Source organism: Fistularia commersonii, chromosome 4 (assembly GCF_037954325.1).
Source record: "Fistularia commersonii isolate RoL2024-O1a breed Wild chromosome 4, RoL_Fcom_v1.0, whole genome shotgun sequence".
NCBI lineage: Eukaryota > Metazoa > Chordata > Actinopteri > Syngnathiformes > Fistulariidae > Fistularia > Fistularia commersonii.
Window position 1 is genome coordinate 14,788,585 of NC_141287.1, and position 27,684 is coordinate 14,816,268.

At 41.0% G+C, this 27,684-nt stretch overlaps 1 protein-coding gene across 1 annotated transcript; it reads left to right on the forward strand.

Annotated features, from left to right (window-relative positions):
• The first annotated feature begins 238 nt into the window (after positions 1 to 238).
• Positions 239 to 27,130, forward strand: LOC147234864 (polyprenol dehydrogenase). Its single transcript, XM_086145537.1, has 7 exons — positions 239 to 476; positions 1,329 to 1,436; positions 8,286 to 8,354; positions 16,760 to 16,861; positions 18,610 to 18,817; positions 20,743 to 20,950; positions 22,740 to 27,130. The coding sequence occupies exons 1-7, from the start codon at positions 371 to 373 to the stop codon at positions 22,917 to 22,919; spliced, it is 981 nt and encodes a 326-aa protein (XP_086001663.1). The 5' UTR covers positions 239 to 370; the 3' UTR covers positions 22,920 to 27,130.
• Positions 27,131 to 27,684: the final 554 nt, after the last annotated feature.

Below are 27,684 nucleotides of genomic sequence, written 5' to 3' on the forward strand. Positions count from 1 at the left end.
AATTCAGAGTTATTTAACATAAAGGAGTAGTTACATTGATTTTAAATTATATTTCATAATTTCAGTTACTTTTATACTGTTACCGTTACATGCATCACTTTGAGGACAACCATAATTAGTTTGACGCTCCTGTTTTACACATCCCCGTTCATCAGGAAGCACTTTTCACCTGCAAGGACCAAGCAGCCTCCTTTGACAAGGAAGCTTCAGTGTTGAATTCATATCCGCTAAGGGAAGGAAGCGAGGCGCAAAGGGAAGGAGGCGAGAAGTCGACGACTTTATATTGGGACGCGCCCCAAACGCGGAACAGCCCTCGCCGCCCGGCGCTGCCCCCGCCCGGATCCCCGCATCCCGACAGGAGACCGGCGGCATGTGGTCCCTCATTTTCCACCGTCTTCTTCCTGCCGTCAAGCTCTACCTGCTCGGCTTGAGGGTTCTTGTGGCTCAGATATTCTGTAAACGTTTCGCACTGCCAGGTTGGTTTAATGGTCAGGCTGCCGTCGCGGTTGATAACGTTACTGCTAGCTAACTTTGCTAGCTAACGTTGTCATAAATTGTAACTTCTGCTACTCGCTGTGAGATAAAGAAAGCCCCACGATGTCTGTTGTGGTTGCCGTATTTAGCAGCAAGGCATAACAGCATCTACTAACCCAGAAAAAGGTACTCTACGCGTGTGTATCTGTTGCCAGGTTATGCATTTTTAAAATCGCTCGTTTTTATAGGGCAGTCCGCGCCGTTGCTGGTGGCAACGCAGGACGCTTGTTCAAAAGCGGGACCTTGTGCTTGTCAATGAAAACACTGCAAGGCTGAAAACAAGAAAGTTCATTAGAAAACGGGGGAAACGGTGATATTTCGTAGCTCCTTGACATAGCAATTAATCATTTATTTGTGATGTGATGCAAACTCATCAATATATCGATCAGCCAGAGTGATTTCAATGTTTACTACAGTGTAAAACATTAACGTGATCCCCCTCACTGGTTAATGAATGAGCAACTGACGACAAGAATTGAAAGACCAAAACAAATGAAGAAGCTGCTCTTTCCTTTTCTTGTCTAACTTTTAATTGAGCCACCTTTCTGAGATAAAGCAACTCAGTCATATTGTCTGGTTCTAGAGGTGAATGCTATTCTCTCAATAAGAGTTCAGTGAGTGTCATTCCCATTGAGAATGGTCATTCTATGCCTTTATAACTACTACTAGTACTACTACTACTTTATAACAACTTCGCATGGCTTGAAACACCTCCTCTGCCGGAAAGAACGTAAAGAGCCCCCTTATCGAATGACATTCTCTCTGATATTCGTGTCTTCTTCTGCCTCTGCCAGTGATGACCAGACAAGATGGCAAGGTTGCCATAGTGACAGGAGGCGGCAGGGGAATCGGCTATGAGGTAGCCCGCCACATGGCCAAACTGGGGGTGCATGTAATCATAGGTACAGTATCGAACATCTGACAACCGACAAGTAAACAGCGTGAATGGTTAGAGAGAACAGAATGCTAATATTGTTGCAAATACCAGCCTCTACCTGCTAAAATTAAAAGACTATCAAAAGGACTGTTTAAGAGCAAAAATTATAGAATAATCCCAGCCTGTGTGCTGTATTTCAGCATGAGGCACTTGCTTGTTTTCATGAAATATACTAAAATAAAACAGTGAATTTAAATAAAATACTGAAAACTCACTGGAGCTGACAAGAGCTGGTGAGAGGAGAGGGTGAGATGGTGTTTGACTTGGGCCACGCTGCCCACCTGAACGTGCTGAATGGAGGCGACAGCACACAGCTTTATCTTTCTGCAGTCACTTCTGCCTTTAAATAATGCTGCACATACAGCTCAACGGCGAGCTTTTTGCAACACCAAACTCCCTTGCTTGTGAGAATGAGGATTCTTCATTGTTGCCCACAAAGACACTACCATTCATGGGGAATTTTCCCAGAGCTGCAAATAAATGTGCGACAGCCTTCTGTGGGGGCCACCAATCTGTATGGGATCCACACAAACATTTATTATTCACAGATGAGTTGTATGAGCTCCTTGGAATTTATCATGGCTGCTCTCAAACCATTTATGTAACGCTGTCTACTCAAGACAGCTGCCAAGCTTTCAGTTGATTAGTAAGGCTTGGAGAGTCAGAGTGCTAATAAACTTTCAAAACCACAGCACTTACTCCAATTCCTCTCATGAAAACATCTAGATTCTTTAACTCTCACTAAAAACTATGAAGTGCTCCAATGGGAAATGAATGCAATAGATCAATAAGGCCTCCGCTCCCAAACGTGGTGACTCACAGACGAAAGGAACCATCTCCTGAGTCTGCCCGAAGCCTGCTTGACCTGCCTTCAAGGGGATTGTGAAGCTTTCTCCCTTGATAGCCGCAAACTCACAGTGAACCTCTTTTTTCCCCCCGTCAAGCAAGATTCACTTTATGTCTGTGGCAGAGATCTGAGGGGAGACTTTTCAAAAACTATTTGAGTTCAGCTCTCACTCCTTTTGTAGCCAGTAAAACCCACTTTGAACATTCAGATATTTGCTCTATTTAGATATGTTATCTTTACACTGGATTTTGCGATAGTGGTGGTGCAACTACTGTGAACAAAACTTTGTTTATTCTTTCCTTTACTATTAAATAATAAACCTTTCTGAGTTACAGCATAAAGGGAAGACCCACATGAACAAACAGCGATACTCTGGCCAAAACTGACAGCGATGCCAGCTCAAAGTTAATACGTCCTTGCAAGTCCCACTGCAAAAAGGATTAAAAGTATTCAGTATGCTCTTTCTTTGAAAATAATTCATGACACATAAATGGTCAGCATGAGGATAAAACTGGGAATGGGGTCTCCTGAGCCATGCAATGTAAAGGCACTTTGAAAATATAACAACTAAATTAAGTGATGTTGAACACACTAAGTATATATGTTGGAAGTGCTGTAGTACTTGAGATCGATCTTTTAAAAAATATAAACTTCAAATAAAAAAAGCGCCAAAAGCCCTACTGTTTTTTGTTCATTTTTTGGTCACAAACAACTGTGACACCGCAACCCTGTGCTCACTCAGAGGAGAGACGAGGAATAGCGGAGTGGCTGTGGAGGAGTGGCAGACATGTCAGCCAGTCGGGAGGTTAACGCTGGCTTTTTAAATCACAGACGATAGAAATGCAAAACGACAGAAAGAAAGATACCACTCGGTAGAGGGGAAGTTCTGTGAGGCAGCGCTCAGTGAGTAGCGACAACATTTAACTTCCAACTCCCATATATACAGGACTGTCTCAGAAAATTAGAATATTGTGATAAAGTTCTTTATCTTCTGTAATGCAATTACAAAAACAAAAATGCCATACATTCTGGATTCATTACAAATCAACTGAAATATTTCAAGCCTTTTATTATCTTAATATTGCTTATTATGGCTTACATCCTCGGAAAACTCAAAAATCCTGTCTCAAAATATTAGAATATCATGAAAAGGTAATTTTTTTTCAATTGCATTACAGAAGATAAAGAACTTTATCACAATATTCTAATTTTCTGAACAGTCCTGTATATACTGTCTAAACACACACACACACACACACACACACACACACACACACACACACATACACACACATATGTATGTATGTATGTATGTATGTGTGTTTGTGATTGTGTGTGCATAAATCTATGTGTGTGTTAACGGTTTGGCTTTTACTTGCTCTCAGTCTGTTTTAGTCTTAGTCTTTTCTTTCGCTGTGAGTTAGGCCTGACTACAACACCACATGTTAAACTGAGTTTACAGTCTCTCCCATTTCTGCTTTTTAGACATACAGTATTCACTATGCACAGTTCTTGTGCTTACTGTGCAACAGATATTCAAAATTTGCCCTAGCGGATTGTTTTATTTCAAAATGACCAGTATATTCACATACCCAGTCTGAATAGCAAGTGTCTCCATGTGCTGGGTGTTTCACTCAGCTCTAGAGCTGGAATATTTTACCAATTATTTTTATTCCTTCAGTGTGGGTAAACTGCTAACTCTAAGACAGGGTATCCTTGGAGACCAAGCAGCAGATGTATGATTACACACACACACACACACACACACACACACACACACACACACACACACACACACACACACAAAGAAAGACGTGAAGCGCTTAAACGTGTGTTGTTGTCTCCTCCAATCCTTTGTGTGTCTAGAGTGGTCAAACAGGACTCTGGAGCCCAACTTGGTTCCTGGCACCTTCTTTTTCTCACATCATTCATGAAGTGAGAATATTCATGGTGAAGTGGACTGGTAATGGAGTGGATGCATATTTCAAGTGAAGTGGCTCCGTAGTTATTGAAAAATAGATTAGAGGACTGGAATGCATTAACGTCACGGAAGGAGCGTAAATCTATAAATTGCAACAATCGTCCACATCACACAAAAGGAACAGGAGTTGGTGTCACATACAGTGGAGAAAAATTGAGAATAGAGAAATTGATGCGTACGTGAACTGTAAAGGGGGACCGCATCACAACGGTTAAAGGCGGTCAAAAATCAAGGTCATAGTGTGTCATTTTGGCAATAGGACAATAAAAGAAGGAATGGCAGTCCTTTATAATTTGCACAAATGCATGACAGTCTAATAAACATTACTGTAAAGAGCCCCTGGTCTCAGGCACACAGGCATCAGACGTTAGTGATAGTTTTCACAAACATGATAGATTAATTCTTCCTCTTCATCTTTTCTCTTAGCAATATCATAGTGAGTTTAATATGGGAGGTTCAGTTGTGTGATTAGTCATGGTTTTAGTTGCACATCGCATTTGACTTTTTTCAGATTGAAGTTGGCTCAATAAGTAATGTTAATATGATTTATCTGAAATCATCCCAATCAAGTTCTCAGAAATATGAACCAAAGTGGATACAAAGATATGCTAAAAATATCAGTTGCAGATATCAACTTTCCATACTGGCCCAGAATAAAAAATACCAGTAATTCAACCTGAAATGTATGACTCACGTAAATACCTACCAGTATAATATACGTTATTTTGGCCTTCTGTAAGTTATTCTCAGTTTTGCGCAAAACCTCACTTCAACCCAGGAAATATCTTGTACCGTACATTTGTGTGAAATTAGCCAAAAACAAAGTAAGGCATAATCATTGGATTTTACATCTATCCGCCTTCTCCATTCAAACTCAATGATGTCATACTGGCAGCTGAGAGTTGCACGCAGATTCTTGCCAGAGCTGTCGTGTTAAATGGTGCACTTTTAATTTTTTTCAATTGTTTTCCTCTGGGAAAGATACAGGTTTTAATGACAGTTGTCAAATAGGATTGAGTTGACAGCCTGAGAGAATTCCCCTCTGTACAAAGATGATTTGCTGGTGTTTACGTATCCCAGCTTTGGACAAACCGGCTTTCGATTTTGAACATATTATCTGACGGTGTCATTGTTCCATCGGTTTGCTTTGCACTAATTACCGGTACCTTAGTTCACACTAACAAACCTAATTGACACGCTGAATATTATACATTTAAATGTCAAAGTCCTTAAATTGTCATTAAGAGGAAATTAGCTCGCTAATATCACCACTTAGCTGAAGATGGGCCTCGAAGATCCGCTCACATGGAGCTTGTCAACTCACTGTTGCTTGTCATCCTGCCCCCCCCCAAAATGCCACGGAAACACAAAACCCCTCATTTTCATAGTGGGTTTCAAGTCAGTTTTGATCTTATTTAATTTTCAGTTATCCTTGGGTGATCAGCTGGTCGTAAAAAAAAACAAAAACAAAAAACAAACCAACGAAAGACAGCAGCCAGGAAAGACAACAGCCAGATTGCATACAATTTAATATATGTGTTAAAAAGCTTAAATCCATACCATCACAAAAAAATGTTTACAGGATGTCAATCATTGAGGCTTTTCCTTTTTCTACAACTTTAACTTTTCTTTACAATTTGATTTTTACTGGTTTGATGTAATCACAACATAAAACTAAACGTTTGCATCCTTAATTTCAGCTCTGGACCTTTCATATGTTTACGTTTATGACCGCGGTAATTTATGACAAATAAACATACAACCCCATGCATGCTTCTACTAAACTAGATAAATAGTTAACATGAAACCAACTGGCTTAAAACATACTTTTGCCTTAACACAAAGAAAAAAAAAAACATTGAACTATTATTTTAGTGTTAGTTCTACGGTAGACAAACACTGTGTATCCATGTATTCACCGGCAGCAGCAGATTAGCAATTGACTAATTAAGCCGAAGCCTTAACCCTCAACTCAAAATGTTTAGCAGGCAAATTATTTCCACAGGACATGTTTAATTTTAATCGGTGGATATTTTTGCAGAGAGATTTGACCAAATGTGTATTTAATGAAATTCAGCATTGTCTGGGACTGCTGGCCTGTAAGAAGAGCGAAGCAAACTGTGTGCTGAGGGTATCAGTGTGTTTTTGTGGAACACTTGTGATGTGCTTCCCTGAAGAGCTGCATCCCCTCGGCCTGCCTGAACTCCAGTGCATCAGGGTAAATGATGCTCTGCCCTTGAAAAGGCCCGAGTGATAATCCAAGATCAGTGCATGTGTGTGGAGAGGGAGGGAAAGGGAGAGGGAAGGAGAGAGAAAACACAGTGAGAATGAATATATTGGATGCTCAGGAGTAAGAGAAATGGGAAGCGTTTTCTCATGCTCATCAACTGAAATGAATAATAAAAAGGTTTATTTCCATATCTGTATATAGATGTGTATTTCTTTTCCAATCAATTGATAGCTAACAGGGAAAATGTAGTGTTAAAGGCAATTTGCTATAATTGCAATGTTTGAAATTCCTGTTTAATTCAAGACAATTGCAGACTTCCTTTTATTTTTCTCATTATCATCTAGGCATCAATTCCTGCCCAAGAGTATTGCACGTGTGCATTTTACAAAAGTCTGATTTCTTCATAACAGTGATTGAAAATCAAGTCATCTTATTAATCATCACGTGTTCGGTGTATTTTGGTTTGCTCATCTAGGATTGTGCTTTGGAAGGGCTTTATTGGCAGAAAATTAATCTATTTATTTACTCCTTTTCCCCCTTTCTATTCCGAAAGATAAAATTATTAAAAATCTTAACGCACCCAATTAATTATAACAGTTTGCATTTTGCACAACTGTTATAGCTCAACATTCCTTTTTTTCCAAAGCACAGTAGTAAACGTATCCAACTGTATGTTTACATGCACAGTTGAATACGCTGGTTTTTCACATTTTGCCTCACAGCAATATGGTTTTGATTTGGTGCCGGTCTCTTGAGCAGAACTCTTGTTACATGAATTATCATGTTGTCTGCACGGGGGATCTCCGGGTGATCCCGCCCCCTACCACAGACCCAAAAGATGCTTGCTGCGTTAATTGGAGACACAATTTTCTCCTCGATGTGAATGTGAGAGCTTGTCGATCTGCATGTCAACCCGGTGATTGACTTACCACTTTCCAGAATGAGCTCTACCTCCTGCCCAATGTCACCTGGGCTGTCTGCAACTGAAGCTGTGTAGAAAAAAAACGGATGGAGGTGCTTTGGCATAATGGCTTAGGAATATGGAGCTGATAATTTACCCTTGAAACAGCTTTTAATCTCTGCCATTAGCTTGTGTACAAAGATAGACGGTTAACATGTCCCGCCATTGCAAAGAAACACTAGATGAAACATCTGCTATGAAGGACACAGAGACGAAATGGTTATCATTAAATTAAACGATACCATAAATAAGTAGACATAAATTAGCATACCATTTGTCACAGTGACCTTGAGACCATTAAGGTAAAATGTACCGTATAAAAACAATCTGCGACGCAGTCAGGTTTGATAACAGCGATCGTTTGCTGATAAACAACAAGCGGATTTAACATCAACAGTTGTTCAAAACGACAAGTATGAATGAAAGGCAATTAACTTCTATATGATTTGATGTAAATTGGCTTTTAGTCCAGAAATTGTTGCTGATGCAATGGCAATTAAACTCCTAAAGCCTCGAGTCTCAAGTCTCTCAAATAACCAATCGCTGTGTCACATACCTGCATCTCTAAATCTAAATGTTAACTACCAATGACTTAAAATGAATGCAGCTTCTGAAGCAAAAAGGTTTCACATTATTCGGTAAACGTGATGCGTTTTTATCACTTCATATTTATTACAAGAGCCCTCCTTGAAAAAAAGTGGTTGCAGAATGACACAGTTGGCTTGTTTTCATTTAAAGGATCCAAAGGCTCGTTGAAAATTGAATTAACCTGCTTCTGCGTCTCTGCTCTTTCAGGTGGTAGGGATGAGCAACGGGGCCTGGCAGCCGTCAGAAGGATCTGTGAGGAGCACAAAGAGGCCAGAGGTAAGACGAACAGCAAATGAAAAAAAAATCAACCTTCAGTGCATCTGTTTTATTACGTCTGGATCTGAAGATAAAGAGCAGGGCAGCAGCGGTGTGATTTGCAGGTGTTCACTCACACACGCAGCATAGCAGTGATAACATTGTTACTATTGCACTGCGCGGTGTGTGACAAGAAGTAAAGGGAACGAGGAGGGACAGAAACCGACAAAAGGGTAAATGACGTTACAAAAAGATAAAATATTATTGAAGAGGAGAGAAAATGAAAACTGGATGCAAGGAATGAAAATAGAGAACGCTTAACAGTGAGTGTGAGAGTTGAAGTGCATAGTTGTTTATATTCCTCTCGTTCTTTTCTCACAGTTTATGTCACCTTTATTTTTATTTCTCCATGAAAGAGTGATTCTACATGTTCACATTTAACATTTTACCGACATCCAGAAAATTTCTTAAGAATTATTTAGAAGTTATTCAAGATTCAAAGTGTTTATTGTCACGTGTACAGTGTAGAAACAAGTTTCCCTGTACAGTAAAATTCCTACTTTGCTGTCCGCAGTGCATTGGGATATGTGCTGGTTAACTGTTAACTACTAAATAAACAAAATATTCATTACATGCTTGATTACAAAAGGTAATATAAACATTTGTAAAGAAATAACACTGTGTGTGTGTGTGTGTGTGTGTGTGTATGGGTGGGTTTCCCCCACTCTAGAATATGTGAGCAAAACAGATGGCAAGAAAACCATCTAATGAGACCCGAGTGACTGGTGCTGCAACATTTTGAAATCTCTTTTAGGATCCATTTCCTATCAGTTTGGCCCTAAAAACGTGGCATGGTGCAGCCGGCATGACATCACATGACTTAAATCACACTCCTGCCGTAGGAGCTCATGACGCTGTGCTCCTCTGACTCATGGTTATGGATGAAGGAAATGGAGACTAGTTCCAGAGGCATGCAGGTAGACTGATTTGCGTCTTGTTATGTGTTTGAACTTCAGGGCACACATGGGTTTAGTGGTATAAAAGTGATTACACATTTGTAGGATATGTCGTATTAGTGGGTTTCCATCCTGTCCAGACTGAGGAGGCTACACAGCCCAGCTAATTCTGATGTTATCATAGGTTTCTAATGGACCTCACTTCTTGTGCAAGTCATTTTACCCCTCATTAGTGTCAAGCCAGCTACATCTTTATTAATGGCTCCATTTGCTGATGACAAATGTCAAGACTCCGAGAACTCACACAGAGCAGAAACCGAGGAAGGAGGCAACAAAGATACATGGTGACAATAACAAATCCTGGTAGACACTTATGAGTTTGTAAGTTTGAGATCCATCAGTGATTTAAAATAAATGTGACATACTACATTGTTGCCCCAGAAATATTACAAAGGGAGTAAACTTGTCTGAGAATTTAGAGGGTGCATTTTTCTGTGTCTGCTGCAAGAGAAGCTATTTTTCTTGTATCTTGTGCCAAAAGTATCCAAAATGGAATTTCCTTTTTAGAAGTCACAGTCAGAAATGGTTATAGGAATTCATACTCTCAGCCAACACTTTATCAGAAATTCTTCAATGAAACAAATGTAGGGGTACACATGGAACGTGACAATTTACATAGTTTTGCATTTGAATATATATTTGTGTGTTAGTATTGTGGTCTCTATCGCGGTCTTGCTAAAAATATACCATACTATTTTATACAAAACAATCAGGTTAATTTTGCCCGTATCCCAGCTCAAGTCTTTCAACACCAATAGTTAAATTGCAAAAAAAATGTCAGTATAAAACATACAAAACTTCTAGTCCAAGATTTCCGTTTTGTGCAACTTGTGTTTTCAAAGCAGTTGCTCAAGTTGATAGAGAAGGCCAAGCGTGTGTGTTCGTACGTGTGTGTGTGTGTGTGTGTGTTAATTGGCAAATCAGACTAAAACTGCCGCGCCACGTGCCGGGAAGCAAGTCGGAGCGTGCCGTACCTGGCCTTTCAGTGGAGAAGCGTGGACAGCTCGCTGGTCGAGCTCCTGCCCGTGTGTGTAAGTAGCTGTCGAGTACAGAGACGGAGGCCGCGTAGCCGGTGTCATTGAAGTCGATTTCCCTGGACGAGGCCGCGGCGGGATTGATTGCTTCTTTTGTAATTGGCAGTCGCTGAGGCATAGGGGACAAGGGGGTTGTCTGTTGCCAGATGCTTGTGCGCTGAATGAGAATGTGTGTGCTTGTTTGAATTAGTCAGCAATGGATTCTCATTAGTATGCAACGCGGGAGCTCGGACATCTTTATCCAAACACACGCTGGCATTCTTCCTAGAGTTTACACTCAAGATACTGGGGATAATAAAGTAAATCAAATTAAAAGAAGCCTTTCTTTCTTCATTGCACTTGTAGGTTGTAGTCCGTTGCTGTAATTCTGTTAGGCTTTGGGAGTGTTTCGCCCCATAAGTGAATGGGAAACACTGGAAGCAACAGTGAGTTCAGTGGTGGGAAAAAGCCTTGGCTAAAAGTTGCAAGCGAAGACTTTTGTCTGGTGTCTGTCCAGGTACCAGCCTCTGAGGAAGCATTCACCTGCTGAAAGGACAAAAATGGCCAGCTGCTAAAATGATCAGAAGTTGCTTATTAGTGTGAGCTTTGTAAATAACAAGATGACAGGCCAAAATTATAATTATTATAAATGGCTTTTGTTCATGACTATTTTAAGTAGACAGGTCGCATGTTCATAAAAAAATCCCATGAAGGGTCTGAAGTGTTTGAGATAGTGAATAAAAAGGAGGCTGTCAGAATGATCAGCTCCACCCTCCATGACTGCATGTGACCTGGGCACATCGTTTCACCTCTGACCTTAATCCTCATGCAAATCTGCCCTGTCTGGGACGTTTCAAGTAAAAATTCCTTCCCTCGAGGTCTGCTGGCTACGCAGACCCAGCGTCCCCCGCAAATGACAAAAATAAGATAGATTTATGAAAATTCAGCCAATAGTATGAACTTTTTGCCAGCTTCATCACATGATTGACAAGTGACAAAATCATTTCACCTGTAATATTTGCTTGGAATTGGTTTGAAAGAAGACCAAGATCCCCCATGGATATTATCATTATTAAAATTAGCTACAATGACTCCGAACGGCTGGTCAATGTAAATAATAGTTTTTTTGTTTCCCTCTGAATGGGTTGTTGTACAACAACAGTGGATTCAAAAAGGCAAAACCTTGGATAAAGCTGGCAGGTGCAGTCTGCGTATAAAAATCCGGTCAATTTTTCACAAGAGTTGTCAGTTTTACTGTCCGTGATGTGAATCACTGGATTTTAATGCTCATTATCACAAGAATCATTACTGCCACACAACTAAGCGGTTGGCCCACAGCGTTTGGAACGTAATTCATTTAATCATGATTTGTTCGCTGGACAACTCGATTAAACGTCAACTTGTAAAATCCCATTGCCTCTGCTGTGACAAACAGCCGCATACCGGCAGCAAGCCGTCCACTGCAGACCAACGTGAAACCAGATTTGCTGCTGCTGTCAACCTGCAGTCAGAGCTCCGGTGGGAGGCAAAGGCCGCTATTGCAGAAAACCGGCGGTTCATCTGCTGGCCAGGACAGCCTCGCCTCACTGCAGTTCCCATCCCTGCGTCGCGTTATGGGCCAGCAATCACAATCTATGTCTGCAGGCGTACCCTTTGTTTTATTTTAAAGTCATGGAAGTTGTGCGTTTGAAAGCCGTTTCATTATCAACTGGCTTCCAGTTTGTGCTATTTTTATTAAATCAGTGGAGAAAGACTGAGAAATACTTGGTTCTTTTGCACATGTTGGAAGAAAGTATGGGCCCAGTGTGGTTGTGTCCTGAGCACACCTCACACCTGTGGAAATATGATGACGAGTTTATAGTGCAAATGGGCCTTTTTTTTTAAGCGCACACACACACACACACACACACACACACACACGGTAGATGCGGATTCAAAGTAATTCTGAATATTTGCCACAGGCATAGCGGTCTGTCCACTAACTTTAGTCACAGTGCTCTTGAAAGTAACACATTTTGCCTCAAACCGTGGGCCTAGATTAACTGTGAGAACCTTCATGTGTGTGTACGTGTGTGTTGGAGACAACAGAGGATTTGTGTGTCTCCATCATGCATTAAATTTGCTCTGCCTTTGTAACCCAGCTGCTCCCCTCCTAAAAAAAACAAAAAGACTGACAATTACACAAGCTTTTTGCACTTCGGACTGAATCGTTTTTAGTCACCTTGTTTTCCAAACATCCAGCGGCGGTGTTAATCAAACCAGGGGAAGCAGGATTGACGGCTGTCTGGGATTCCAATAATGTGTTTGTGCATTTGTCGGGAGCTGCAGATTTGTGTCGACCGGGCACCATGTCTTAACTCCTGTTACGAGCATCAGCTGAATAAAAACGCTAGTAGAGGAGAAAACACTGGCGCTATGCCCAGATCTAATATTCTTTGATATTAATGTTGTTTATCGGACTGCTCCAACTTGAAATTGCCTAGATCTAATAGGAGGCTGTTTTAGTGGAAGCAGTTCATTCATACTATTTGTATTCTTTTGGACAGCATTTTTGAAATTGGTAGATGGATGTTGAGAAGCTGCAGACAGATTTGATGCAAACCCTGTAGCGTCAGACTGAAATGCAGCCAACAGAACAATAACTAGATCCGCGCGAACCTCGGCGGGAATAATAGCGCACGTACGTAGCAATGCCAATAGAATATAACCGGAGACCGCAGTCAAAACCAACGATGAATTTCACGAACAACACGGGATTCCCGCTGCAGATTCGCTTAATGAAAGCCGACAGCAAGTCAAAGAGGGAGATTAGTTTAAGCCACCTTGGATAATACCAAAGACAAACGCCAAAAACAGGTGACACTCCATATCAAACCCCGGTCCTAAGCTCCTTGTTAGGAACAGTTTATAGCAGGGGTCGGGAACCTTTTTGACTGGGAGAGCCATGAAAGCCATAGTGCAGATCCAAATGCAAATTCCTCTGTCCAGGCAGCCCGGAGTGCACGGTAATCATGGTCTTTTTTTTTCTTTTCGCCATCTTTTCCGTTTTGAGGGTTGACGCGGATAAACTAGTCGGCTATCTGATAGCCATACGCCGTCACCAGAAGAGGTATATATGGCTCCTGACTGCTGCTTGGTGCCTTCAAGCAGTATAGTTAGATCCACGCTCTGCTTCATGTTAAATCATTTATTAAGTCCAATGTACCTGCATGGTCTTAAATTCCCTCTCAAACTTTCCCCTTCTTTTTATTTTGTAGCGGTGTAGCTTGCCAAAGTCAGACCGCAAATGCTGCTTTCGCTGCAGGACGCAGATTAAATGGAATCGCCTCGTTTTTTTCCATTTAGTCTGTTGCGTTTATCTTTAGACCTTTTTTTTGCTTGTTAAGCCTTTGATTTTAATTGTCTTCGTACAAGTTTTTTTGTTACCTGCTTGCAACTCATTAAACAGCGAAAAACCCCTCGAGGGAAGAGAAGGAGAGGCTTAAAACATCATAGCAGCCTATTAACTATTTTGGCATTGTAACTGATGGATGCAAAATGTTAAATGATAATAATATGGAATATTAAAGGGGCCGTTATTCACCGTTCTCCTTTTGACGGATGAGAGGCTTGGGGGAGCTGCGCAACAACATAAAGGAATTTATAATTCACAGCGGACATCTTTTATGGAGTATAATTTGGACTAAAAAAATGATAGCCACAAGAGCTTCGATCAAAAAAGCATTTACCAAAAAATGATTTACAGACCAACGTGTTGACTGTGAAGCCTCTTTCAGATGTTGGGGAAAATGTGCTGCTTTACTACTTGTGCATTTTAATATCATATTTAGGTGTAATCCAGATTAATCATATTTACTGTACTCTCAGTCACGACTTAGGATGCATTTTGAAGCCCACAGTCGGTTATTTTTTAAACATCTGTTTTCGGTTTAGTCTTTTTTTGTTGGAGACACAAAGAACAGACTGTCAACTAGTAATTTGACCACGTCAGCGTTTACATGGATTATCTGCTGATCATTTTTACAGGACCTCAATGCCACAAAGGGACATCCAGTTAGATTTTAATTTTTGGTCCGCAGAAATGTAGGGGCCAAACCAAATTTAGGAAATGTACTAATAAGCGCCTGACAGACTGCTTACAGGAAATGTCCAGAAATACAAAGAAAAAAAAATTCTATGCAGGAAAAGCAACCTAAATGCAAATGGCATGTGTGACATGAGCGCTTTCTGGCTTTGGCCCAACACTGTCTGCCTCCTGTCAAATTGAGAAAATCACAGAGCATGTTTGTGAAGCGTTGCACCCCTCTGTTGTTTTATAGTCACTTTGCCCTCTTGTCATGCAAGATTGACACTGTTGGAAATATCTTCAAAATAAAGATATTTCTTGACTTGTTCTACTTTCCTCTTCTCATTTTGTGGTTTTGAAACCAACGATAACGTCACAAATAGGTGAGCAACATCCATTTTCCGAGAGTTTTAAAAAGGAGGTAAAGCAACCGAGCCTTTCGTTCAAACACGGATTCAAATCGTATCAGCTATTCAGATCCTTCTTAAACAAGTTTAGTTAGAATACTAACTGTAGTACTTAACAGGTCTCTCATTTAGTTTGCATTCATTATTACTTTGCCATGACAACTTGAATCGTCGATACATTTGTCGAAGGCTCCTTTAAATTCATTGCTCAAATAATTCAATTGTGCGCGTCTTAAGACGGCCGCTGCCATCAGTTTTAAATAATTCCTCTCTTTAAAAGAATAAAGTGTGTTTTGATGCTGATGCACGGAATCCGAGCCTTACAAGAGATCCTGGGGTCTTAATTGAGGGCTGGCAGCAGCCGGCCTGCGTGTGATCGATGACGGTTCCCTCCCAGTGGGCTTTCTAGATATGACTGGCCTGTCTGAGAGGGCCTGGCCCTGGGGGAAGCCACTGGTGAGGACAAGAGAGGACTGACAGCTGGCATACACACACACACACACACACACACACACACACACACACACACACACACACACACACCTTTACTTACAAAGATGTGCTTGTCTGCTTGCTTGTACATATTCAAAAAACTATGACTATGTTTACAGTCTTGCATAGGTCTCAACTGTACCTATGCGTTTATTTCACACACACACACACTATGCAGGAGAAGCGCGCATGGAATGGCTTGGCATTAAGGGTGATATCAGACCTACACCGGAGTCGCCTGCACTCTCATCTGTCGCGCCTGCGTCTTAGTCAAATCCCCAGCTCCCTCTCGTCTTCTTGTATTCATTATTTTGGACCTACTGTTGGCTCCCTACATTTGTGAGAAAGCCGGGCACTAATTAATAATCCCTTTTTAATGACGAGCTCTTCTTTCTTACACACTCATGAGGAGTAATTTATTTGAGGAAATCCTGACTTTGCACGCACGTGCGCACAGAAACGCCCCGCAGTAATTCATGCACAGGTTGAAGTTAGCCGAAGCTTTCATTCATCACACAGAATCCCAAATACATCCCACATAGTTTTCTCCTGGACGTGTGTTGGTGCACAGAATGCAGTAAAATTACAAAAGGTGCATTGCAAGCGCAGAAAGTAAACAACCCCTTTCACATGCAGCCTCCACAGACACGGCTTGGTTTACCTTGAAATGACCCTCTGCTTTTTCGGACTGTTAACAAAAAAAAAAAAACCAATAGGATTTAGTTACTTTTATTTGTAAAATAGGTGTACTTTTGTTTTCTTCTCAAGGCCACTCTTTTCACTATTACACTTCCTCCCTACTTTTTTTTAATTTTTTTTTTAAACCACTCGATTTGGTGGCAAATTGTGCCGTTTTCATTTTGGAGTGATGATTATTGACTGAAAATGCATACTGCTGTTGTATGGATCCCTCCCCGAACACTATTTTCTGAGTAGACTCACATTGCACTGTCACATAGCTGGTCGTAAATCTGTTTTTTATTTATTTACTTTTCTAATCGCTGCAGTGCTGCCATGTAGATACCGACGTTTAATAGAAGAGCTTGCGATGTAAAGTCTCTTTCTCACTTCATTATCCCATTAGTTATTCTGTGTTAACACACTTGCGGTTTATGACACCACACGACTTAGTTTTCAGTACCGCTGTCGGTCATTGCCATTATTATTTTTGTTTCATCAAGAAGTACACCTGATATAAGTATTATTAAGCTTAGACGGAGGAGCTCAGGGATAAGTATTAGGCTTGATATGATGTGTGGGAGCACCAGATGCCCGCTGCCGCCAGCGTCGGAGAGTGAGAAGCCACCAAGGCCGCTGTAAGCGATGATTAATACACTCTTTGATGTCTTACTGCCAAAACAGCCAGAGGAAATAATCCATTTAGAATGGCTCTTACAGTATGTCTATGTGTCTCCGTGTGTTTTCTCTCCAGTCGAGTTCAAGACACTGGACTTAGCCTCCTTGCTCTCCGTCCGACAATTTGCCCAGCACTTTAAAGAGCGTGGCTTACCCCTTCACATTCTAGTCAATAATGGTGAGTGACCCCTTGTTCTTGCCTTTTACACACACATGCATATTAGCCAGAGGGTGAGAAAGTCTTTTTTCATGCTGTAATATGGTTAGGTGTATTCGAATGCAGACACTAAGTGCAAGTATTACTATTATTCTCCGTATGTACGAGTATTGTCATCTGTGCAATAAGGGTTTTACTGTACAACAACCCCTACTTATACACAAAATTGCTACATGTAATCATATACATGTACTTGCAAATACACATGTATAAATGTTACATATATTTTTACATACCTTTAACTTTATTTTTGTTTATTTCTTTTGATATTTATTCCTCTTTTTATTTTATTTTTATATGGAGTTCTATTTTGATTCTTCCCCACTTGACTCTGTAGCAGGAGCTGCTTGCAACAAAAAGCAATTTTTCCCCCCTGGGTGATCAATAAAGTATTCAGATTCGGATTCTGACTATTGAGCACACCTGATAGAAGCTGCACGGGCTAAAAATAACTTCATATATAAATGTGTACATATATAGGCCGCACTTTTCTATCAGCTGCAGGTGTCCTTGTTGTAACAGAGATATTTACACCGAAATATGTCACACAGGAACCTTTTTTTTCTAATTTTATCAAATGCATACCAGTTGCATCCACAAATACGTGCCGGAAATGCTTTTTCCCGAACAGTGCCTGTAACACAGCTGATGAAAAAATTAATTAAAATTGAATTGAAATTAAAATTAAATAATAAAAATAATAAAATAAACGCAATTAAAGGAAAAGTCCATTCATCCATTCATTCATTTTCTATCCCCCTCTTTGTCCTTCTCCAGCTGATCCCTATCTTTGTCTTCCTTCCAAGCACTAAAACTATTAAAATAGTCTTTTTTGGTGTCGGAATAGAACGGCCTCGGAATTTCACGGTCTTTTCATTGGTCCGATGAAACGAGGCTAAATGTTTTGGTGGCATTAAGTTCGTCAGCCCCCCCAAAAATCCATAAATTAACCCCATCATTGTTTAAACAGCAGTGTTCAAAGCATGTGAAGTACAGGGACGACGTTACAAACATAAAACTATTTTTTTGTTTGATGAAAGCCCATATAATATAATAAGGCGTTTCTCGTGTGCTCAATCAGACGGACGATACTCTGGCAGGGGTATTTGATCGGAAAGGAAGTTATATTATATTACATTATAAGGGGATCTAGATCAGAAGGGAGAGGCAGTGAGAAAATGTGCGATAGTCGAAGGATTTACACCGTCACTCAGTGAAAATGTTCAAATACAAACACTTCTCTTCTCAAGAGGTTAATATGAAGCCGCAGCATAAAAAAAACCTCCTCAGAGTTGAAGAACACTTGCGTCAATCGTACGGAGCAATTTTCCAAATAAGGTGTCACGTTAAGAACCAACAGGAGTCTAATCAGGTGTGCTTTTGGTTGAGGGAGTGTTTACTCACACTTGACTTGAACCAAGGGCAGACTTTTGGGAGGAGTGTGCCAGTGTTATCTATCCAATGAAGGCGGATTTATTTTATTTTATTTTAATTGTCTTTTTTGTATTTCGCATCTGGAGCATAGAGGATGTTGACCATTTACAAGGTCTTTTACACACACACACACACACACAAGGCCCGTCAGGTGAAAGATATCATGGACTCGTCCATCGCTGTTTGCAGTCTCAGCACAATAAGTAGTTTGTACTCCTGCAGGATACAATAATAAAGATGCATAAAATGTGCCGTTTTGTGCTTTGTTATGTCAGCGGGTGTCATGCTGGTTCCTGAGAGTCGTACCGAGGATGGATTTGAGCACCACTTTGCCGTGAACTATTTGGGTCACTTCTCGTTGACCTGGCTCCTTCTGGACAAATTGAAAGACAGTGGGAAATCTGGTCGCTTCTCCCGTGTGGTCAACGTGTCCTCCTCCGCCCACCGCATTGGAGCGATCAAAGTGAACGACTTAAATAGCCGGCAAGTGCTCCGACAGACTCGCTTTCTTTTGCGTTTCACCCGATCGCGCTGCTGTATAGCATCACTAGCAACCTGAATCTGTCGATAGTTTCCTTGTATTTACTTTTGACAAAACAGACCGTATAGACTGGACACATTTACAACAACCGGATATCTTGTATTGTATTTTATTTTTCTGCTATAAAATGTCACCCTCTATGTGTCTTTATGAAACCCAAAGATACAAGTCGTATTTCTCGTTACAGCTATGAAATGTTGCCCTTGTGTCTCATATGATAAGTAGAACGGCGGAGGAGAGGGGTCGTAATTTTTTACGCCTGTACCAGGAACAGCTACAGCTGGAGGAATTACATTTTCAGGTTGTCTGTCTGTCCAGTTTACTCTCGTCAACACAATATCTCAATAATACCTTGAGGGAATTTCTTTAAATTTGGCCCAGATGTCCCCTCGGACCGGAGGATGAACCAATTGGATTTTTTTTTTTTTGGTTTGCACTGAAAGGATCAGGTAAACGCTACGTATCAAATCATAATTTATGATTGATTTGATTGTGACAGAATTAAAAAAAAAAATCCAGAAACTTAGAGATCTGCAGAATCTTAAATTCAAACCTCCTGTTTCACTCATTGTCTATCACAAGCTCATTAACTCGGTGAATATTGATTGAAAGTGCGAGCTCCAGAACTGTCATCTACTATATTGTCATAATGAAGATGTATTATTTCTGATGGAAAATAATCCTGTTCGGTTTAACCAAAAGACACACCTCAAGTAACCGATTTGATTTCTTTGCCGTCTTTACTGCATGTACTGGACGGTAAAAGGCCACAACCTCTCGCTAAAACAAACTGCTGAAATAGTTTTCGAATCCCCCTCCCCCAGCAGGAAATGGAAAAGAGATTTAAAGGTGTCATCGTAGGTGAACGAAATAACGGATACGAATATTCATCACATATACATTAGCATAATCATAGCCATGCAGACACCAAGACTCAATGCAAAATTCTGTTCAGACTCTAAAAAGCTTTGTCACACAGCGAGCTGCAGTCCGACACAGTTTACATTCAGTATTTAATTCCTCACAAAGGTTTACCACCTGACATGACACACTTGACTTTTAGTTGTCAGGAGAAATGGTAATTTGTCCAAATCCTAATATGTTTTTTTTTTTTTTTTTTTAAAATAAGAACTTCTGTAACAAGGGATAGTACTGTTCAGCGTGAAAATAATGGACGAAAATCTTCTTAGATACACTTTCATGCACACTCACACACTAATAAGAAAAGCCCTCTAATTTTGGATCCAGGTCTACTTTGTGTTTTTGTGGACAGCCCATGTTGTCATGCTGACTGATCTGCTGAGCTGCAACTATTGTACAGCCGGCCTGTGGTTTCGACCTTCCTATCAAACCCAGTTTAGCTGCCGAGCCGCAGGTTTCAGCTGTTTGCGGGGCGTCAGTGCCTGAAAAACGGTGCATTGATCTGACACTTTTATACAAAAGTATATGTTCTTATTATAAATAATACCGCTTGGCGAAGGACACAAAATGACTCGAAAGTAATGACTGAAGAATTGAATGTATCGTTTTCTCGCCAGCGGTATAACACTGATAAATCATTTTTCGTATTCCGAAAGGCCCAGTCTGCCACTTGTTGCCGGAGAGATGTTGCCAAATGGACAATAGCCAAATAAATATATACCGTAAGATCCTCCTTTCCTCGGCAGAAAATCTATGTGCATTATCTTTGGTTATTTAAAGAGCTATTCTTTGTTCAAGCTTTGACAACTATTGTGGCGACTGTTGATAGAAATGAAGAAAATTGGGAGAGAGTTGACAGTTTGGTCACCTTATCATGTCACAGCAGGCAGATTCCCTTATTCTCGTGTTATTGTCTGATGGTGTTTCTTGCTTTCTCTGCCTGCAGCCGCTGTTATTCAGCCCATGGAGCTTATTGTAACAGTAAGCTGGCGCAGCTGTTATTCAGCTCTCACCTCCACCAGGAGCTGCAGCGCCAAGGTTTCCCTGTGAGTTCGTGTGCTGTGGATCCTGGTATGGTGGACACTGCTCTCTATCGCCACCTCTGGAAGCCCCTTCGTCTGGGACAGAGTGCTCTCTCTCGTCTGCTTTTCAAGGTAAGACACTGCATTTCTATAGGCATCCAATATGCAAGGCCTATACAAGAAAAATGTCCTTGTCATTTTCTATTGAGTGTTTTATTGTTACCTCTGACCTTTACCCAGTCCTCACATTTTGTTTGCTCTGTTGAGTTATTCCCATGCAAACACAGTTATAAAATCCGCGCTCGCAGATGCTTTGTCAGTTTTTTTTTCCCTACTTTGAATAAAAACTACAATCTTGAAAACACTTGTGTTCCAACAGCTTCTCCCCTATTTTGTCCAGTGTTTATAGTCTTGGATCTTGGATGTTAAATCGTCAAAGTTTAAAAAAAAAAAAAAAAAAAAAAATCGTTAAGTGCTATGCCCGTGTTGAATTTTGCCTGCGCAACTTAATCAATACGGTTGACTGCAGACAGGATTATTCTGTCTCCCATATATGCATGAGAACAGGGACACGATCCATCATTGAAAACTGCGCTGCTAAAAAGATCGAGGAAAGATATTCAATGTGGGTTGCGTTCTAAAATATTTCTTGCTAAGCTTAAAGCGTTGGCCACGGGCTGCTGCTAATATCCTTGGGATTTTATCAAAGAAGACGTATGTGCGTGCTTGAGCCCAAACTGCTCTTGTCATAGGCATTTGCCTGCGAGCGCAACCTTTGGGATTTTTCTGCCCCACATATGCAGAGACATTAATCACAGAAACTCATGCGTGCAATTATTAACTCATACACAAAAGCGCATAAATACACAAACTGTTACGGCACCTTTCATGCGAAGCTGCAACATTTGTCGAGCCAACAGCTAACAGGCCACAGGAGATGGACGGATAACCGGAGTGTGATTAAATTGAAAAGAATGCAACATACAACTAAAGCATTTGACTTAGAAGTGGACCATCAACGATTTAATGATATATACGCACATGTTTATTCATGTACACTGCCCATGTGAAGTTATTTGTTTAGTCTGAGCTGTACGGAGCTTTAGTTTTAAGATGGGGAGGATGAGCTGCCAAGATCAATAACACACAGTCTCCCACACACACCGAATTTTTGCGAGATCGACCAACATTTGGGATGTTCAAAGTTTTTCACCATTTAAAAAAGGTTGAATTTAAAACCTGCAGAAATGCAACTCTAGGTGCTCACATCTATCTGACAGTTTAAACATTATTAAGATGTTGTCAGGGAAAAAATGGTGGTAAATGTAAAAAAAAAAAAAAAAAGTGATAGAATATGGAAGACATAAGCGTCCATGTCATCATGGAGAGTAACAGAATTAAAGTGTTTGTAAAAATCCTCTATTCTTGAAACAGAACTTCATACCACAGCCAGAAAAGTAAAAGATGAAGAACAAGTTTGCCTGTGTGGTCAATGGGATGCAAAGATTTTGCTCTGCATCCAAGACAATAATTAATTTAGAAGAGCAATTAAAATTCATGTTTGGGGAAACAGTACAGCACATGAACAAAGTGCGCGCGCACACACACACACACACACACACACACGCGCTATTTCTCACAGCGAAAGTATGCAAATGTAGAGTTGATGTCCGCAGGATAGGACTCGGTTGCTCCTGGTCTCACAGCTGACATGGAGATCATTGTTAAAATGCATGAACACCAACACGCAGGCACACACCCTGAGCCTTCTCCTCACTGACCTAACTTATCGTGACACAAGGCTTCCTTCGGCACACACACACACACACACACACACACTCTCCAGAGTTACTTGTTTTTTGTCTCTCCGATAGATTCGAATCCTCCTCTTAATTTATCTACGTAATGTTCATTTCCCCAGACTACCGCAGAGGGTGCCACCACCGTGCTGTACGCTGCCCTTTCCCCAGCACTGGAGGGGGACTGCGGAGGAGGCTACTGGGCCAATGGGTGCCGAGAGGTGACAACACCACCGACTTTTGACCCTCAGGTGCAACGACTCTTATGGGAAACCAGCCACAGCTTTCTGGTTCCGCAGTAGCAGAGAACTAAAGGACGATGTGAAGGTCAAACATAGATCCGTAACTCGGGCCCGACCAGCTGCCGTCTTCGATATGCCCCAGTTCACACCTCGCATAGATGTCCGCATTCTCCCAATCCACCGCTGGACTTTCATTGGTTACTTGGGGATCCAAGACCCCAATTAGTCTCAGACCCACCAAAGAAGGGCTACAGTGGATTGACAGCATTTTTTTTTTTTGAGTTTTACACTGTGAGCAAGTACAGACACACACAAACAGCCAAACCCGTCTTTGATTTTGTTGCCGTCAAAGCAATGCTGGCCTTCACCTATACATTACAGCGGTTTTCATTCTGATAACATTGTGATTCTCGTATCATGGCCAGCTGTCAATAGGATTCTGCGGTGGCACGTCGAAACACCTGCCTTAATGTCATCAGTGTCTCACAATAAACCGTTTCTATGCGTCCCTTTCCCCTCAACTGAGATTCTTTACAAATCAAAATGCGATTTAGTGATAAAAGTAGTTGAAAGAAATGTAAAGCACGTCACGGTGAAGGCCTCTGCTTCACACACGTTCATAACAACGATCACATTTTTTTTTAAATCAAATTTTAAGTTTCCCTGCCTTGGCGGGCGAACTTGATGTCACAAGGAAGTTTTTAAAATTTCAGACTGCCATTTAATTTCAACCATTTGACTGTGAGCCTTTTGTTTTTGGGCACGTCTGTTTTTTGTTGTTCTTTTTTTCCACTGGTTGATAGCGATTCGTCACGCTGAAATTCTGGTTGCCGTGTGATAAGCTGTGTTTGGGAAAAAATTTTGCACTGCTGTCATAACAATGCTGAGAAAACAAAACTGATCCCTCTTTCCTCTCTCCACTGCTCGGGAATGGGATGAAAGACATTCATATGGACTAAAATAGGGTTTTGGAAGACACTAAAAATAGAGCTTTTTCCATAGAAAAAGGGCCCATATTTGGAGTAATCCCCCTCTAGACCCAAAAGTCTTAAGATTTTCTGTTTTGCTTTGCAGAATCGCAAAATGAGGATTTTTCAATGTTTGTTTGCTTCTGTTGTCTGAAGCGTTTCCTGACAAGCGAAAACAGAAACGTGAGGGAGCGACCGCCACTCCGGGTCGTTTCTTTTGTGACCCGCTTTTAAAAATCGGTTTTACTGTATCTGCGGTACGTCCGCGCCGTGTTACGTGCACGTGAGTTCGGAATTAACTGGCGCTTTGGAGCCCGTTCACTGCAATGGAGATCACAACAATTGCCAGTTCTAAAAGGATCAGAGACAGGAAGAGGAGAGAGAGGGGAAAGACCTTTTTTCAGTATTCAAGCTGTTATTGGTTCCCTGCTGTTGCCACTTCTTCATTTGGCGCTTCTCCCAGTGCATTGTGGGATTGAGATTTCCCAGTGGTGAGTATCAAACTCCATCTGCTGAGCTGTTATACACACACACACACACACACACACTTGGACTCATACACAGGCAGGACATTCAGGCACAGTGTTATCTAAACAAGCACACAGCAAACAAACAAGTCTGTTCAACGCACGCACACACACATACACACACACACGTTGCACCAGGACGCCCTCGCCACTGTGATCAAACATGTTTGCTGTGAAGATGAGTTTTATCTCTAAACTGTAAAATCTTAAGTGACAACCCCTTCTAACAAGACATCGCTGTATGTGTGTGTGTGTATGAATGTGTGTGTGCACTGATGCTTTTGGGCGTCCAGTATTCATTATAATTGTTATTATCTGCTGTATGTGAAGCAATACTATCACTGTGGTAGCTACTCGGCTAGTGGCACAGAGTTTAAGATGAAGGGTCTCGTGGTGTGAAAGGTCAGTGTTCACAGATAGCAGCCTTGAGTTACCCATATATCAGGAATTCCTCTCTAAATGTACAAAAATGTCATCAAAGTTGATGTCAAGAGGCATTGTTTAAAAAATAAAAAAAACAAACAAAAAAAAAAAAACGCGCTCTCTGGATCACATCTCCTCTCCCTGATCGTCTGCACTGCATTTATCAAGCATCAGAAATCTATTGGCGTAAAACCATTTTGACAAAAAAAAAACAAAAAAAAAACGAATACAGAGCTGATATTCTGAACGCTTCCCGCCATAACTGAAAACTACTGATGACGTAGCGCTAGGTGTGTGTGTGTTGTCCGAATTAGGTTGTAAAACATGTTTTTTTTTTTTTTTTGGTGTATTATGTCTGTTTGGCCAAGCATTTGAAATAGCACTGATTTCTATATAGCACTGATATGAGTTCAGAGTATTTGGCGTGGAGGGCAGTGATGCTGACGGTTCCCCACTTTTCTGATAAGAGGGTGAGTCGTGCTGTGAGCTGACAGTAAACAACAGCGCTTGTCCGTTTGGATCTTCACATGGTTATAAGCCAAATTCCACTCTGGAAGTGTTTCAGAATTCAGAGCTTCCAATTCATATTATCTGCAATAGTCACCGGTGACATCAATATTATATTCAATTAGGAATCATTCACATGATACAAAAATGTCAAAAGGCTTCTTTGTTTTCCTTTGTTTTTGTTTGAAACAAAATTGGATCCACTCGGTCGTGTTTCAAAAATGATTTTGGTCACATAGAACTGATCTGGTTCGTCTTCAAAAAAGGGAACCCAAAATGGCATGAAAGTTGCAAGAACTTTCTTGTTATTTAAAAAAAAAAACATCTGTAACTTTGTACTATTCAGTATCAGATTAGGGCTAATTCTGAATTCACAGGGACCTGCAAAGGTTCTGCCCACTCGGAGAGAAATACTGAATATTCTTTTATTCTCTGGAAGCATTTATTTGTTTTGGTTGAATTTTAAACAAACCATATTCATCTCAAGTCTCAGAATTTGGGGAATTTGTCAATCAAACTGCAACCCTTCACCTGCGGTGTGCATGTAGACTCTCTTTCCCTCTGTCTCGCAAACATCTGGGAGGCAAGCGCAATTTTTTTTTTTCGTCTGCTTCCCATGTGCTTGCTTGTTTGGCTGCTGGAGACTAAATCGCAAAAACAACCAAACCCCCTGTAACAAATCCAGCTTCCTCTCGTCCACACAAACGACAACACCAGCTTTCCGCTCAGCAGCGCTCATCAGAAACAATTCCGGCTAAGGAGCTGCCTTGTACTTGGCAGTCCAGCAGCTACGGTGGATGTATTGAAGCACATTGCTTCCCAAAAACAAGGGGAGGAGGAGTGTGAAGGATCGGTCCTGGTGCCGCGGCACGCAGATGAAGGATGTTAAATTATCGATGATTACCTTGTTATATATTTAGCGACCCCTGCAAGGGTCCTGGGGAGGGGGGGGGACAAACAAAAGTAAATTATTTGGAGTTGAATTTCAAAGAAAGAAAGTGCAAAAAAAACAAACAAAAAAACAGCTCAAGTAATCTCTGATATTGTGTGTGTGAAAGTGTGTGAGAGAGCGGGTGTGTGGAGTGTTTACTTGTATATCGTCATTTCAAAAAGTGTTGATGCTGCTGAATATGGACCAGAGAGGGTGCGTCTAGAGACAGAGAACAGTCAGTCATTCTTCAACTGACCTGGAAGGACATTTATATTAAATGTTCCAGGCTCCAATTCTGGAAATCATCCACGGTTCTTTGTACAGGAAGAGAAAAGATGTAAAAATGTATACAGGCGGCGGCCAGATGAACTGAGTCATTGCTCTGGGGGCAGTTTCCCGAAAACACATGCAGCCTTTTCGTGTCATATTTAAATCGATATCTCCCTTTATTTTCTCCTCTTGCCAATCACGGAGGACGTCTGACCCTTCCATCCAGTGTCAATATTCAGTCCATCTGGGCCCTGTGTTGAATTTATATAAAAAAAAATAAAAAAAAATGTGCAGAATGTTTTATTTTTGATGGTTACTTTCTTGTCGTTGAGATTTACATCATTGCTTTTTGCTGTGCCTCAGAAAATCTCCCTCATAACTGTGTATCTGTGAACTTTTTTCCATGTAGAGATGAACTTTGTAGGAACTGTGAAACCGTCTCGTCCTGTGCATTGCTGTGATTTTTCGGAGAAGAGGAGTGTGTGTGTGTGTGTGTGTGTGTGTGTGTGAGTGTGCAAGAGTGTGTGTGTGTGTGTGTGTCTTGATAAGGGAGTCCACATTTTTTGTCAATGGTTGTGACATTCCAGCAGCAGCCACCACCTTTTCTATAATCCAAAGCCTCTCAATAAACATATCATTGTGCCACTTCTGCTCTCCCTTCTTGATGCCGTGTGTGTGTGTGTGTGAGAGAGAGAGACAAACTCTCGGTCAACTGATGACACACTGCAGGAGACGCCGAGCCTCTGGCACATTCTGAACTTTGGAGACAATCTCAGATCCATCAGTTATACTCACACATCAAGAACCCCCCGGGTCATGGGGATCAACCCGGTGGAGTCGTCTCCGTCGTTACCATGACATTTAGTGGAGTTCTTGAGAAATCGTATATCTATGTAGGTGCTGCTCCACTGCTACCACTCCATTTTTATTAAATGAATTTGATATAAGCGATTGCTGCAGGAAGGCAGCCAGTCTATATAAAAGCAATAATGGAATATAAAAATTACATTCTGAATTCCTTTTAGACATGATGTCATTGCAGGCAAATTGTGATGATCGTCTTTCCCTCTGAAAACGTGCCAAAACAGAAAACTACGAATATCTCCAGGTCCATTAGCTGGAGTTAATTTAGCATCATGCACGGATTATTTGGCATCCTGCAAAATTTTAAATCATTGCCCTTTTTCCCCTGACCTTGA

Coding starts and splice junctions, on each gene's coding strand:
- LOC147234864 (XM_086145537.1), top strand. CDS start 371: ATGTGGTCCCTCATTTTCCACCGTCTTCTTCCTGCCGTCAAGCTCTAC. Junction 16,862..18,609: donor TCACATTCTAGTCAATAATG/GTGAGTGACCCC, acceptor TTGTTATGTCAG/CGGGTGTCATGCTGGTTCCT. Junction 18,818..20,742: donor GTGAACGACTTAAATAGCCG/GCAAGTGCTCCG, acceptor CTCTGCCTGCAG/CCGCTGTTATTCAGCCCATG.